The sequence below is a fragment of the Condylura cristata genome, unplaced genomic scaffold, assembly GCF_000260355.1.
Source record: "Condylura cristata isolate star-nosed mole 26May11 unplaced genomic scaffold, ConCri1.0 scaffold00013, whole genome shotgun sequence".
Classification (NCBI taxonomy): Eukaryota; Metazoa; Chordata; class Mammalia; order Eulipotyphla; family Talpidae; genus Condylura; species Condylura cristata.
The window spans coordinates 30975889-30992496 of record NW_004567114.1 but is presented as its reverse complement, the minus strand read 5'-3'; the positions used below and the strand labels follow the sequence as shown (position 1 = coordinate 30992496).

The 16608-nt window shown below is 35.3% G+C and overlaps 1 protein-coding gene across 1 annotated transcript in view; it reads left to right on the top strand.

The window, feature by feature from the left end:
* Nucleotides 1-16608, top strand: part of MNAT1 (MNAT CDK-activating kinase assembly factor 1) — a 142630-nt gene that overhangs the window by 33789 nt on the left and 92233 nt on the right. The window contains exons 2-3 of the mRNA XM_004681810.1: nucleotides 2815-2967; nucleotides 6299-6372. Of these exons, the coding sequence (XP_004681867.1) occupies nucleotides 2815-2967; nucleotides 6299-6372 (227 nt within the window). The remainder of the gene's footprint in view (nucleotides 1-2814; nucleotides 2968-6298; nucleotides 6373-16608) is intronic.

Below are 16608 nucleotides of genomic sequence, written 5' to 3'. Positions count from 1 at the left end.
GAATCGAACTCATGCGGAAGTGGCTTCAGATTCTCAGTGCTGTGCTTTAACCCGCTGCACCACCAGGGAGGGCCTAAATGCAGGATTTTTTAAAGAGAGGAAAACAAAGCATACCTAGATCATTCAAAGAAAGTCATAAATACAGTTTGTCATTGTTGATCTTTTTCTTAGTTAGCTATCCTATTTTATAATTGAAATTCTCCTTGAAAAATTAAAACAAGTTGATTAAAAATCTTGGCAAAGAGGTGTAAGCAGTTAAACTTGTTAGAAGAAAATAAAATCTTGAAATAAGTTGTTCAGAGAGAAAAGACTTGTGAATACATTTTGATTTTTGGAAACAAAAGAAAACTATAAAAGTATCTTTGAGGGCCCTCCTGGTGGCACAGCGGCTTAAAGCACAGCACTAAGAAGCTAAAGCCACTTAACCATGAGTTCAGTCCCCACCCTGGAGGTGACCCACATGGCGTGGCAGACCTCTCCTGACCCTCCTGCTGCTCCCCTCAGCAGTGTTCTTCGTCAGTCGTGTCAGTCGGCCTGTTCTGCTCCCCACTCTGTCTCTGGTAAATCCTCTCACCACATGTGAACCTCTGGCCTGTACCCCACTTCTGTATGCATAAATAAATAAATCTTGAAAAAACTATCTTTGCGAATGGGTAGTAACTGAGGATATGTGGTTTTTAAAGCAAATTTTCCCAAATTCTTCAGAATGTTATAGTCTGTTTGAAAATGTTCCTAGCACTCTTAGAAGCAAACAGTTGCTCATACACTGAATGATTGGAACTGGTATGATTCTAACATCTGGAGTCGGACAAGATTATAACCTGAAATCGCTCAAATATTTTTTTATCTGCCCCCAACCTCGTTTAAATACTTTAGAATATTTAAGTTATGAGTTAAGTTATGTCCTTGTATAGCCTGACTAGTCTAAGCATTTTAAGTTTCCAGTAGTATATATTTCAAGACCCTGAATTTTTTTTTTTTTAAGATTTATTTATTTGTGCATACAGAACTGGGGTACAGGCCAGAGGCTCAGGGGTGGTGAGAGGCTTCACCAGAGACAGAGTGGGGAGCAGAACAGGCAGATCGACGAAGTACACTGCTGAGGGGAGCAGCGGGCGGTCAGGAGAGGTCTGCCACGCCATGTGGTCACCTCCGGGGCAGGCAGGAATCGAACTCATGTGGAAGTGGCTTTAGCTTCTCAGTGCTGTGCTTTAACCCACTGTGCCACCAGGGAGGGCCAAGACCCTGAAAATTTTTAAAGGAGCTGCTTTCTTCTAGATAACCTTTCAACCTGCTAGTCTTGATTAGTAAGATGAAACTGTTGGCAGGGCAGAAATAATTGGCTAGGCAATCCCACTCCTAGGTATCTACCCAAAAGACACAAAAACACTGATTGAAAAAGATACCTGCACCCCCATGTGTATTGCTACTTTATTTACAATTGGAAAAACATGGAAGCAGCCCAAATGCCCAAAAGTAGATGACTGGATTAAAAAGATGTGGTACATATATACAATGGAATATTACTCAGCAACCAAAAAAGAGAAACACATGTCTTTTGCAGCAACTTGGATGGAGCTGGAAAAGATCATGCTTAGTGAGATAAGCCAGAAAGAGAAAGAAAAATACAGGATGGTTTCACTCATAGCAGGAGTATAATGGACCAGGCGAGAAAATAACAAAAATAGTGAACAACCATATACCAGAGACATTTTGTGGGGGTAGAGTGGGGAATGGAATCAAAAACGGGGGTGGGGGGTTGGGAGGGAAATGCACGGGATTATGGTGATGGTACACAGGTGACTTGGTGATGGGAAACCCGTGAGGATTACAATTGAGATGGAAAAAAAAATGTACAAAATGATGTAAAAATAAACTTTCGTAATAATAAATAAATAAATAAATAAATAAATAAATAAATAAATAAATAAATTAATTAATTATAATTGGCTAGGACCTGGACCCATTTAAGACAGTATGAGAACTGATCCTGTGAAGTCCCTGGGAATCTGGTACAGAGAGGTTAATCTCTCTAGTTCCTTGTTTATGCAATTTAAAATTTCAAGGAAGTTTTAGACTCTTTCCAAAATTGCATTACTCATGAAGAGAGGAAAAAGGGGATGCAGTTACCTGGGAAACCTGTCTTATAGTAGGTAGAATTTGGGCAGCCAGTTTCAACTGATAATAAGTAAGTAGCCACTCATTCTAGGATTTCACAGGGCAGAAGCTGTGGTGATTTTCTTTCTTTCTCCTTGTATACTAGGGTGTCCTCCATTCTTTAGCCACTTACTTGTGGACTTTGTTCAGTTAATACCTCTCCTTATCATTTTCATTTTCCCTGTTGCTTACCGAACTTTGAAAAAGTTTGAAGGCTAAAAAGGAAGAGGGGGGAAAAAAGTCCATTTTAGTAATTGTGGTCTGTAGGGCTCTCTAAATTATAGGCTCCTGACAGAGAGTGGCTTGAGAATGGAAGTTACTATAAACTACTCTTTCGTGTATCTCCTTAACTTTCTATTTTGCCCTCTTTGAATTTGCCTACTCTCCAATTTATTTTAACTTGTAAATTTTTAAATGGATATCCCTTGGGTACCTCCGTTTGAAAAACAGGCTCCAAATGAAGAGGAACTTTTTTTCCCCCAAAAAGATTTTTTGTACGGTTGTGACTAGTAATGACTAATCACCCTTTCAAAACAAAAACAAAAAACAAAACAAAACAGAAAATACCACCCCATCAAAACAATCAAAAGTGGCAAACTATATACAGACTTGTTACAGACTTGAATATTAATTTATTTTGTGTTTTTCTCCTTATAGGTGTGAAAGTTGTGTGGAATTACTGTTTGTGAGAGGAGCTGGAAATTGTCCTGAGTGTGGCACTCCTCTCAGAAAAAGCAACTTCAGGGTACAGCTCTTTGAAGATCCCACTGTTGATAAGGAGGTTGAGATTCGGAAAAAAGTGCTGAAGATGTAAGTATTGTTACTTGAATGATTCATTTGACAAACAGAACAATCAATTTAATTCAGCAATTGATATAATATAGAAATATGTTGTTTGACAACTGAGTAAGTATAAATTTATCAATGTATTTGCACAACAAAATTTATCCAGTTTTTAGAAAACCACTAATATTATCTAACTTTGAGAGGAGCAGATCCTTTTGATGATGATCTCACTTTTTTTTTTTTTGCTATTTTTTAATTTAATTCACTTATGTTGAATATCTGTTTACAAACACGGTATTATATATAACTATTCACTAGGTGAAAATGAGAACTAACTATGATTCTTATCATCACAAAAATTACAGTATAGTAGCATAAAATAGGCAAACAAAACAAAGTATGTTGTCATCAACTGTTAAAAATGCTGTGAAGTTAGTAACTGACTGTTGGTATGAGTCAGTGAAATCAGGTGATGACAGAGCAATAATGCTTAAGCTGAAATTTGAAGGTTATTAAAGCTATCTGGCTCTGTGCTTTTGTTTTTAGAGAGAATTTTGATTACTATCTCAATTTCCATGATTGTGATCATTTTATTTAGCTCTTCTGTTTCTTCTGGTTAAGTCTTGCTAAACTGTAGTGTTTTAGAAATTTGTCTATTTCTTTTAAGACATCACATTGTTGATATATTGTTTATTATAGTAATTTCTTATGTCCCTTTGTATTTATGTGCCAGCAGTGGTAATTTCTCACCTTTTATTTCTAATTCTGTTAAAAAATGTTTTCTGTCTTATTTGTTAGTCTAGTAGACGTTTATTGATTTATGATCTTTTGTATTGGTTTTGGTTTCTTTTTTATTTACTTTTGCTCTTACTTTTACTCTTTGCTTCTTTCTACTAATTTTGGAGTTTCTTCCACCTTCTCAAATTGCCTTAGGTGTGATATTAAGTCACTTATTTGGAATTATTCCTACTTCCTAAATGTGGACCTGTATTACTTTTGCTGTGTCCCGTAAATTCTGACAACTTGTGTTCTATTTTCTTTTTTTGATTTCTGCTTTAATTTCCTCTTCAAATCAGTGACTATTAAACAGCATGCTATGTATTTAAGGTTTTACCAGTTTTTTTTTATGGTATTATAATCAGAAGGAGTACTTGGTGTCATTTCATACTTCTTAGTTTTATTGATAGTTGATTTGTGTGCCAACATGTGATCTCTTCATGAGTGTGATCTCTTCATGAGAGTGTTCCCTGTGCATTTGTTTTTTTGGATGTTTTTTTGGATGGAGTGTTCTGTAGATGTCTGTTATGCCTGCTTGGTTTAGCTATTTATTTAAGGTTGTTGTGTCCTTATTTATTTTCTCTCTGTTAACCAGTCTATAATTGTAAGTGGTGTATTAAAGTCTCCTTGCATTGGTGTGGTATTATCAATATTTCTCTTTAGTTCTATTAATGATTACTAATAATTGGTGCTCCATCATTTAGTAGATATATATTTATAAGTGTTATTTCTTCTTGTTATGTTAGGCCCTTAATCATATAGAATATCTATATATTCCTTACTCCCTTTTTCAGTGGCAAATAGATTTTTTTTTAAATTTTTTTTTAGATCCACTTATTCATACAGAACTGGGGTACAGGCCAGAGGCTCAGGGGCGGTGAGAGGCTTCACCAGAGACAGAGTGGGGAGGAGAACAGGCAGAGTACCAAGTACACTGCTGAGGGAAGCAGCGGGCGGGTCAGGAGAGGTCTGGCTCACCATGTGGTCTCTTCCCAGGCAGGCGGCAGGCGGGAGTCGAACTCATGCGGAAGTGGCTTCAGATTCCCAGTGCTGTGCTTTAACCCGCTGCGCCACCAGGGAGGGCCCGCAAATAGATTTTTTAAAAAAATGATGAGTATGGTTGTTCCTGACTTTTTTGATTGCCATTTGCTTGTAGGATTGCCTTTCAGTCCATCAGTGTGTGATCATCCTTTAGTGTTAAGCTCTAGTAAATATCAGGAAGTTGCACTTTGTTTTAAAACCTACTTAGTCACTCTATACTTTAAATTAGTGAATTTAGAGCATTTACATTTAAGGTAGTTAGTGAGATATAAGTGCTTTTTGCCATTTTATTATTTAATTTTAAAAAATTTTGTCTGTTTTTAAAAATTTTTATGCCTTCCCTACATGCTTTATTTAGGTACATTTCCTTTGTCTTATACACTCTTTTTATTTGACTTTTGTTTGACTGTTCTGCTGATGGACTATTTTTGTGCTCTTTTGGATAGTTTGATCTCAAACTTGTGAGGGCTACAGTTTTACTCTTCTCTAGATTATATAGTATAAATGTTACCTCTATACTTGTTTTTGGTTGCTTTCTTAATAGTGCCTTAATGTTTCTTTCATGTCTGACTTGTTAATATATTCTTTTCTTTTTTCTCAGTGATGCTCCAACTGTTGTTATTTTTGGTGGTACATTTATTCTTGAAGAATTAATTAATTCTTGAAGAATTTATTTTGTTCATCATTGTTTTAGAAGTGTGTTTCTAGTTACCTCTTAGTTTTATTTTATGAGTGCCCCAATCTGCTTTTCTATTTTTTGTATGGCTTTGGGAGGTAGTGTCAGATTATCTTTTATCACTAGCCCCTATGGATTTTTTTTTAAAAAGATTTATTTATTTGTGCATACAGAACTGGGGTACAGGCCAGAGGCTCAGGGGCGGCGAGAGTCTTCACCAGAGACAGAGTGGGGAGCAGAACAGGCAGATCAACGAGGTACACTGCTGAGGGGAGCAGCAGGCGGGTCAGGAGGGGTCTGCCATGCCATGTGGTCACCTCTGGGGCAGGCGGGAATCGAATTCATGTGGAGGTGGCTTTAGCTTTCCAGTGCTGTGCTTTAACCCGCTGCGCCACCAGGGAGGGCCCCCTATGGATTTTTAATTCTTCACAAGGACATTACTGTATTTGCTGATGTTGTATTTGCTGATGTTCCTGATCTTAGCATTCTTTAGATTCCAACTGTTGTTTAAAAAAAAAAATAGGATGGTCTCATTTAGCTTTCTGGAAATTAGTTATTCTACTTCTAATAAGCAAGCAATGTCATAATTTTCAGTAGTAGATATTATTTAAACTTCCTCAGTATCCTAATTTCTTTTTCTTTCCCTTAAATCTTATATTCTCTCCTGTTTGTATTCTGCTGTTGTCATAAGAATTTAAGAACAACATTCTTGACATTGCAAACCAGCTGTCAACTAAACACTTTTTAATATAATGAAAAATCCTTTTGTGTATGTCCTGTATGAAATAGATAAGAACAAACCAATTAGATAATATTGGAAGCAGGTGATATGTATATGTTGATTTTTGTCTTTTCTTAAAGATATAATAAAAGAGAAGAAGACTTTCCTAGTCTAAGAGAATACAATGATTTCTTGGAAGAAGTGGAAGAAATAGGTATGCTTTTAATGTTTATACTTTTTTGTGCTTTATCTTTCAAATTCCTAGGACAAATCTCACTTAAAAACTTCTAACAAGTTTTTTTGTGATAATTGATTAATAATCAGTTTCTGTTGTATTTGAGTCATGTTTGTTAAATTGAAGGCATACTTCAATAAAGGATATGATTAATAAGCACTTTGTTTTAGTAAAAATATGAATAAAGGTAGTATCACTTTATAAATGGGAAGGGAGGCTATATCTTTGTATAGCATCTGTATGTTAATGATGTGTTAGAGTGAACTAAAGGAAAATATATGGAGATTATTTAAAAGATTTCCATTCACTGTATCTGTGGGGACTAATACTCATATGTTGTTTATTGTTATTTATGCTTCTGTTCACACAGTAGTTTGAAAATACTGTGAAGCAGTTGACTGTTGAGTTGACCATTCTACTATTCAATATTATTCTGGAAGTAGAGGTTTACTTAAAGTAATCTAAGTACCTTGTCTTTCTGATGTCATTTGTCAAAAAGATGCTTTTTTTTTTTGTCAAAGGAAAGTATTTCTGTTTACATAAATAGACTTTAAAGATGTTGAAAAGTCTGGCGGTTGTGAGGGCCTTCCTTGTGGTGCAGGGGTTAAAGTCTCAGTGCTTTCAAGCTATTGCTAGCCACTGCAGCAGTCTCTGGCCACATGGCCCAGCAGACCTCTCCTGTCTCCCCCACTGCTTCCCTCAGCAGTGTATTTCAGTAGATCTGTCTGTTCTGCTCTCCATTCTGTCTCTGGTGAATCTTCTCACATCCTGTATCTGGGGCCTACACCCCAGTTCCTACATCAAAATAAATAAATATTTTTGAAAAGTCTGCAGGTTGCGGAATAACAATATAACAATTAAAAACATTAATGTTGTTTCTTAATGTTGTCATTACTAATACTACTTAATACAGCTTTGGAAATGATACAATTATAGACTGAAAATTAGAATGTGACTAAGATAATTTAAGCAATCATCGTTTTTACTTTTCTCTTCAACCTGGTAAACAAGTTATATGCATTTTATTTTTTATTGAAAATATGCTTATAATAAATTTGACCATTTTCAGTGTTTTTTTGTGTGAAAAATTGTAGAAAATTCAAATCTCTGAGGAATGGACTATTTTATTTTTAAGATTTATTTATTTATGCGTACAGGTCAGATGTGCAGGGGCAGAGACAGAGTGTGGAGCAGAACAGGTCTATCAACAAAGTACACTGCCGAGGGGAGCAGCAGGCGAGACAGGAGAAGTCTGCTGTGCCATGTGGGTCAGCTCCCTGGTCAGGGCTACGGCTAGCTTCATAGTGCTGTGTTTTAACCTGTTGTGCCACCAGGGAGGGTCTGAAATGGAGTGTTCTAATTCCTTTAACTTTTTTTATTAACTGAGAAAAGCTTAGAAAATCTTTTTATTTTAACTATTTTTTCAAATATTTAAAATTATGTAATTTCATTTATTATGTCATACAAACAGCATGTGCAGAATATACTTTAGGCGTTTTGGGGATCTTTTAGGATCTTGGAGCTGTTGTTTTTTATTGTATTCATTACACTTTGTACATCTTGGCAACCTTGAGTACCTGTGGATTTTAGCTGAAAAAATGGTAGAATTGGGAGTGCCAAGATAAAGTAGAAAAGTTAGGATGTAGATTAAGAAGATAAATCAAAAAGAAGTCTACAAGAACTGGGCAAACATGCAGAAATCTAGTTACATATAGACATTAAGTGTACAAAAAGCAGTTGGATAGCAAGCAGGAAAAAACCCAATGTAACATGTATTCTAAAGGCAGTGAATGTCTGATCAGATAATGAAGGGAAAGGAGTTTTAGATGTCACATAGCAAGCTGGCTACATTGTCATTAGTCTAAACAGGCAGGCAAGATAAGTGAAAGGAACTTATGGACAAAGAAGGAAGAGAAGAGGGGATCTTGATTCTGGAACAACATATTAGTTGAATGATGATTAAAAATATCAATGTATACATTCTGCTGTTAGATGAATTTGAAGATATGAATAACCTGTTGACCGCAGGTAAAACTGGAAGGAAGTGGGAATTAGACTTGACAGGTAAGAACAAGTCAGAAACTTAGGGATGTACAATATGTGATGTCTTTTTTACCAAATAAAGAAATCTGTGACTCAGAGCATTTTATTTGGGAGTGATTGTGCTATTAGATTAGGTATATTCATGAAGAACTGTCTTCATTTATAATGTGTTGAAAGTCTTTTAACCACTCTCCATTTAATTGACTTATTGGAGTAACTTATATTTCCCAGAGTTTCCTTAAAATGTATTTATTGACTGGTGCCTGAATACATGATGAATCCTTTTTATTAGACAATATCCTAAAATACACCCCTGTGCTTCTCTCAACAGTTCAGTAATATACCTAGAGTTGGTTGTAGGGTTGATAACCAAAATTTCTTATGCTAGTTGTAATTGTTATTGTAATTGCATAATTTAAATTGTAAATTTTTAAGGTAAGAAAAAGTTGCCAAACTCTACTAGGATGTTACTTCTCAGGTTCTTGGGCCATTTTGAAAAAATAAAAATTGAATGATATATACAATAGACGTGTTTTCTGTAAGATAGAAGCACAACTTAATTATAAGACTAGAACCTTGGCTAGATGTCATTAAGTTAGAGAATGACTGTATGTATACTTACTGTATTTGTTTTATGTTAAAGTCTGTATATGTGTTTCTTTCTTTCCTTTAACATACTTTTCTAAATAATCAACTAATAATTCTGATCGTGTTGGATGAATAACAGTTCTATTGAGTTTGAAAATATTGAAGATGTTTGCAACTTAGGCTCATGGACATAGTTTTCTCTGAGTCAGTTCAATTCAACAAATAGTTAATGTTCTATGTGAACCTCTTTACTTACTGGGATATATGATCTTTACCTTTAATAAGTTCAGTCTCTAAGGGTGGAGATATAATATCAAAGTAGTAGTGTCATCTATTTATAAAGTGTTAGAGTAATGCAGAAAACTAAACAATTCAACATTGAGAAATAGAGGTAGTTGGTAAAGTTCAGATAAGAGGTTATATTTGAATTTGATCTTAAATCGGAGTTTATCAGGTAGAAGAATATTTATAGTAAAAGACAAAGTCACAGAGATACCAGGGTAATTATAGTATGTTGAGGAATGAACAAAATAATCTATTATATGTAGGTAGAACTTGGGAAATAATTGTCGTGAAAAACAAAATGGATTTGAGTTTTTAAGGGCTTTGTAAATTAGGCTGTCACGGTAAAATTTTATTCTACAACCAATAGTCAGCAGGATAGTGTATGGTATAGTGATTTAGAATATTGGTGGGAGATACTGGAGGCTGATAAACCTTTTTTTTGTTAAAGGTTTATTTATTTATGCATACAGAGCTGGGGTACAGGTCAGAGGTACAGGGGTGGTGAGAGGATTCACCAGAGACAGAGTGGGGAGCATGACAGGCAGATTGACAAAGTACACTGCTGAGGAGAGCAGTGGGAGTGTCACCAGAGGTTTGCCTTGCCATGTGGATCACCTCTTGGGCAGGGATCAAACTCATGCTGAAATGGCTTTAGCTTCTCAGTGCTGTCCTTTAACCTTTGTTAAAGCACAGGGAGGGTCCTGATACACCTCTCAAGGGGACATCACAACAATTTGAGAAGTAATAAGAGCTGGAGTTGGTAGTATCAAGTGAATAGATAAAGGTGATGTTTCAGAGAAAAAATATTCAAATGACTAATTTAATAGAGGAAATGAGGTACGAAGAAAGGCAAAGGTGAATTAAAATTTCTTGATCATGTGCAGTTGTGAAGTATTCATCAAGATTAAAAACTAGGGAATGGGCAATATTTTTTATTGTTTTATTTTGTTGAGTAGAGAGTATTAAATGAGGGAAAGACTAGTTTTAGCCTTTTTTAAAAGCTTGTTAGGGTGTAACCCTACCACTCAGTAATGTGTCATTGTTCTGATTATCATGGTATTAAATAAAGCCTCCTATAAAAATCTTGTTTTAAAAGCTGTATGCTTTGTATTCAATTGTGCTTTTATAGATGATTAGTTAGATTTGTTAGATAACATCTGTATTAACCAAAAGTATAAACCATTAATTTACTGGGCACTTACTGAGTGCCACATGGAGATGTACTTAGATCACTTAATAATTTTCACAGTTCTGGGAGAAATGAGTATTTTGTATCCCTATTTTGTATATGGAGAAGAGGTACAGAAAGCTGAAGTATTATGCCCAAGAACAACACATTGTTAGTAAATTATGGGGCCATTTTTTGAGCCTAGGTTTTTCTGAATGAATCCACGAAAGTGCTTGGTAGTCTGAGAGAGGTGTCAGTGGTCTACATCTAGACTCATGGGGGTGCTTATGATAGAATAGTGGAAAATTTGAAGAAAAGTAGATGGGGATCATATTTCTAAGGATCTTAGAGATCCTACCCTGCAGGTAGTAGTGTCCTGCTGAAGGAATGGGTGTTGTAGGGTTGGTAGGGAGTTAGTGTGTGAGGGTTTATTAATTGATTTTTGATAATTTTGTTGCATAGTTCATGAAGAATCCTTTTAATCTCACAAATACAATATTTAAAGATATTACAACTTTGAATTTGGCATACAATTAATAGTAGAAGGGGCACACATGAAGACAAACTTTCTTATAGCTCTAACAGTAGGCTCTTTTTTTTGTGGTTATAACACTAAACATAAAAATTCTTGTTCCTTTTGACCCCAGGGATTATCTCAAAGGTTTGTTCTGAATTTCATAATAAACAGATTATTCTTTTGGTTCAGTGTATGCTTATTTTAAAAGGGTGAGAAAGTCCTAAGGGCTTTAATTATAAATTCTGGATGTCAAAAAGACTTCAAAATTGTACTTAAATAACATTAAATCTTTCAGGAAATACAATAGGTTTTTGTTGGCTTTTAAAACTTGACTACAGGCAGGTCAGCATCTGAGCTAAGTCAATAATCAGATAAAGGGCCAAATGATTGTTATAAAAAATTATCTTTTATTCCTTTTTCTTCAAGGCTATTATGCTAACCTGATTCAATGTGGCATGAGTGAAACTTGTTTTATCTGAAAAGTTTTAAAAATAGTAATCCACTCTGTTGGGTCCTTACTTCTTAAAGGAAGAGATGTCTATTGTTTATGATTATAATTTGCATCTGTTATATTGTCACTACAGATTTATTGTTATTACAGCTTTCTAAATTAAAATAGTAATATATTTTGCTTTCATAGGAATTCATCATTTTTTTTATAAGCATCAGGAAATTGTATGTAAACATTTTCCTTAGAATTTAACTTTACCTGGGCCCTCCCTGGTGGCGCAGGGGGTTAAAGCACAGCACTGAGAAGCTAAAGCCACTTGCGCATGAGTTCGATTCCCACTTGCCCCCGAGGTGACCACATGGCGTGGCAGACCTCTCCTGACCCGCCTGCTGCTCACCTCAGTAGTGTACTTCGTTGATCTGCCTGTTCTGCTCCGTGCTCTGTCTCTGGTGAATCCTCTTACCCTCCACATCTCTGGCCTGTACCCCAGTTCTGTGTGAACAAATAAATCTAAAAAAAAAAAGAATTTAACTTTACCTATCTCTGGGTTCTACTTCATGGACAGTTTAAATCAATAGTATAATGTTTAACTTGCTTAAAAACTGATTTTTTTCCCTTAATATGCTATAAACATCCTAGTAGAATTCAACATAGGATATCACTTTTATTACCTTTATTTTTCAGTAGATTTATGCCATAAAAACCAATATTATTTGTTCTGTTAGTTTTGTATCTTACTTTGTCATTCTGTATAGTTCAATTCTGTAATTATAAAAATGGTTTTAATTAGTATTAATTGGTAATCAGTAATTAAAAAGATACTTATGAATTTGAACATTGGCTTATTTATTTTTTCCTTTTGTGACAGAAATTTTTTCTTGAGCACTTTCTAGATGGGAAGTCATTCCCCTAACCCTCTTTTTAAAAATAAACTTTATTTTTTTTAGAGTAGTTTTTATATTCATAGCAGAACTAAGTGGAAAGTATAGAGTTTCCATACCCCCTGCCCCAAACATGCAGAGACCCTCCCACTGTCAATATCCTCCTCCAAAGTGATAAATTTGTTAAAATTGATGAACCTAAATTAATGTACCCTTATGGGCTAACATCCTTAGTTTAATTAGAGTTTACTCTTGATTTTATGCATTTTATTTTGCATACATCCACTCTTTTGTATTGTATAGAATTATTTCATAACCCTAAACATCTTCTGTGCTTTTTAAATTTACCTTTCTACCTAACATTTGGCAACTACTGATCTTTTTCTTTTTTTAAAGATTTATTTATTTACTCATACAGAATTGGGGTACAGGCCAGAGATGCAGGGGCAATGAGAGGATTCACCAGACAGAGTGGGGAGCAGAACAGGCAGATCAATGAAGTACACTGCTGAGGGGAGCAGTGGGTGGGTCAGGAGAGGTCTGCCGCGCCATGTGGGTCTCCTCCAGGGCTGGGGATTGAACTCATGCTGAAGTGGCTTTAGCTTCTCAGTGCAGTGTTTTCACCCGCTGCTCCACCAGGGAGGGCCACTACTGATCTTTTTATTATCTCTATAGTTTTGCATTTTCTGTATTGTGTTTTAGTTGAATTTAAACAATATATCACCTTTTTGTACTGGCTTTCATTTAATAATATGCACTTAAGGTTGTTTCATGTCTTTTGGGACTTGCAACTTCATTTCTTTCTAGTACAGAATAATATCCTACTGTCTGGATATACCCATTTATTTATCCACTTATATAAGGACACATTGCTTGCTTACATGTTTTGGCAAGTATGTACAAAGCTGCCCTAAACAACTGTGTGTAGCCTTTTATGTGGACATAGTTTTCAGCTGCTTTGGGTAAACATTCATGAGTGTGACTACTGGATTGTATGTGTATGGTAAAAGTATAATTTGTTTTGTAAGAAACTATCATTCTATCTTCTAAAGTGACTTAGCCATTTTCCTACTACAATGAGAGTTCTTGTTTGTAGTTCCACATTTCTGCTAGCATTTATTATTGTCACTGTATTCGCTTTTGCCATACTAATATGTATATAGTGGAAGTTTTTTATTTAAGTACTAGGAGTGCTAAAGATGAATCTAATATAGGTACTCCCTCCCCCAAAATAGACATATCACTTCATAATTGCCAAAGCATGGGAGTAACCAACTTGTCCTTTTATAGGTCGATACACACACACACCACACATTAAAAATAGTTATGCAGGGTAGGTTAAGTATTACCAGCATATTAGGTTATATATTATGAGCATTCAAGGATGTGTAGAGATGGTGCATGGGTGCATACAAATGTATATGCATATATATCACACAATCTTACAGAGTATATTCGTTATGCAAAATTTTGAGACACATTAGGCAGATAAATGAAGGAAAGCCACTGTGGTTGGAATTGCTCAATCACTTGGTTCTGGAAGAGGCTCTGAGGAATTTATACAACTCATTGAGCAAAGAGGGAAAAGTATGTCAGTGATAAAATTAGCTTTTTTTCCTCAGGTGGTATGGAGTGAGCTGAATGACTTATGATTGATTGACATGATCAGAACTTTCTTCTAGGATTAATTGATCACTGGTTCCACTTGAAGGGCTGTTTGTTCATTTAATACACATTTATTCAACAAATAGCCAATGTAAATATTATTTAATGATTGAGGCAAGGGCACTTTAGTTTTTTTCCTATAGTGTCTTATAATATTGTTTAAACATTTTATGTGTAGAGGTGATATACTTAATGAGAGTTACTCTTGAAAAACAGGAAGTTCTTTTATATTTACATAATACCAAATGAATAGTCATTTAATTCCTTTTTCTTTCATTTCTCACATGTCTTGATGATATCAAGATTATGTAAAATAGGATTTTTGAGTGTATGATGAAATGCAAAGAGGGATATACACATAGCATATGAAATAGAGATTTAATATTTTCAACATTATAAGAGAATAAAGTATCTCTAGTTAGGAGAATCAGGAAGAACATCAAGGGAGCATTCAGGTAGACGTTTAAAGATTGGATATGTTTTAATTAGATAGAAGTGGGGAGAAATCAAGAATTCCGGGTAGAATGGTATGATCAAAGCAATTGGTATAGGATATGTTGGGAACAATTGGAAAATGCAGAGCTGTTTAATTTCAAAAGAGAACTTTATTAAAGGGACAAGAGTAGTTATAACCAGATTGGAAGGGTTCTAAGTTGTAAAAGTATTTTATTTTTTTCTAGTAAAAGGAGTAGAGGCAGAAAAAATGAGAGAGGACTTTAAGATGGTAGAAGTGGAAGTTCACTTGAGATATTAATTTGACAATATTTTATATTAGAGATGGATAGTATATAGAGTAAAATTACAAGATTCTGGAGTTAGAAGGTTATATCAGAAGTTCTTATAAATTATCTAGGGTGAAATAAAATCCCTAGATTTGTATAGTGGCAGGGATCATTGAGAATAAAGGTAGTTTCAAGATTTTGTTGGTATTTGGCTACTGGTGTTTGTGGAATGCAAAGGAGAGTGGGTCAGAGGAATGAGGTGTTGAATGAGGGTTGGTGTCCTAGCATGATAGTGATGTCATTAACAGTTAATGAATTTATAAGGACTTGATAATATTCTTAATTTTCCATAATGCACTTTGTGATAGTGGCAGCATTTCTTGGCATTTATTTGGTTGATGCTCTGGTAAGTGATTATATTGCCTAATGAATATAGAAAGAGGAAAGACTGCAAAAGCCAGAGTTATACAGATTACTTAGAGACAAAGAAGAGCTAGAGATGGAAACAAGCAGGGTATTAAGAGGAAGATCAAGAGTTTGTATTAACAAATTAGTCAAGGAAAGTTGTGTATGAAAAGAAAGTAATCTACATTGGTAAGTGTTCTTAGATGGTGAAGGTGATGGAGGTTATGAAAGATGATTGATTTGGCAGCTTAGTGGTTGGTTAGCTAAATACAAGGAATCAGTTGTTGGCAATGATAGTGAAATCAGGCCATGTTATATTTCCCTCCACTATTCTGAAAGTAGAATCTTTCCATTTGGTATTAATTTGTATTTTGTGTGTGTGTGTGGGGGGGTACACTAAACTTTTTCCATATAAATGAATGAAAATAGTATTCCTCAACTCCCAAATAATCTATCCAATAATACTAATCTCCTTTTGGGGGAAATGTATGACTTATAATCAGTTGCTTTCCTGTGGAATATTAGTAATCTATAGTCTCCTTCACTAACTATTTTGTGTTGGGTCTAGAGTGTGATTTATGGGGAATGCCCTACACTGAATCCTAGCCAAATTCCCCAGTTTACCATCTTTATTGTTTTTGTTTCTACTTCGTGGTAAAAAACTCTACAAATATACAAATAGAGAGGGCTTTTTTGAAACGAGAGAAACTGTCATTTCTTCCAGAGTTTTAAAATTGCATATAAGGAATTTAGGATTGCTTCTATTTTTTTCTGTATTCCTAAGTGAGCCTGGATTTTCAACAGTGAGTATGAAAAACTAATGTTTGATATAAAATAGACTGCTGGGGGCCCTCCCTGGTGGTGCAGTAGGTTAATACACAGCAGCCATTTCAGAATGCATTCTGTTTCTGGCTAGGGAGGTGACCTACATGGTGTAGCGATTCTCTCCTGTCCTGCCTGCAGTTCCCCTCAGCAGTGTAGTCTGTCAGTCTGCCTGTTCTGCTTCCCACTCTGTCTCTGGTCAGTCCTCTTGCCACCCTTGCACCTCTGGCCTGTACACCATTTCTGTATACATAGATAAATAAATCTTTTTTTTTTTTACAGTTTATTTTTACATCATTTTATACATTTTTTTTACCATCTCAGTTGTAATCTCTGTGTGTTTCCTATCACCAAGTCACCCGTGTGCCATCACCATAATCCTGTGCACTTCCCTCCCCACCCCACCCTGTTTTTGATCCCATTCCCCACTCCACCCCCACAAAGTGTCTCTGGTATATGGCTGTTCATTATTCTTGTTATTTTCTCACCTGGTCCATTATACTCCTGCTATGAGTGAAACCATCCAGTAATTTTCTTTCTCTTTCTGGTTTATCTCACTAAGCATGATCTTTTCCAGCTCCATCCAAGTTGTTGCAAAAGACATGTGTTTCTCTTTTTTGGTTGCTGAGTAATTTTCCATTGTATATATGTACCACATCTTTTTTTTT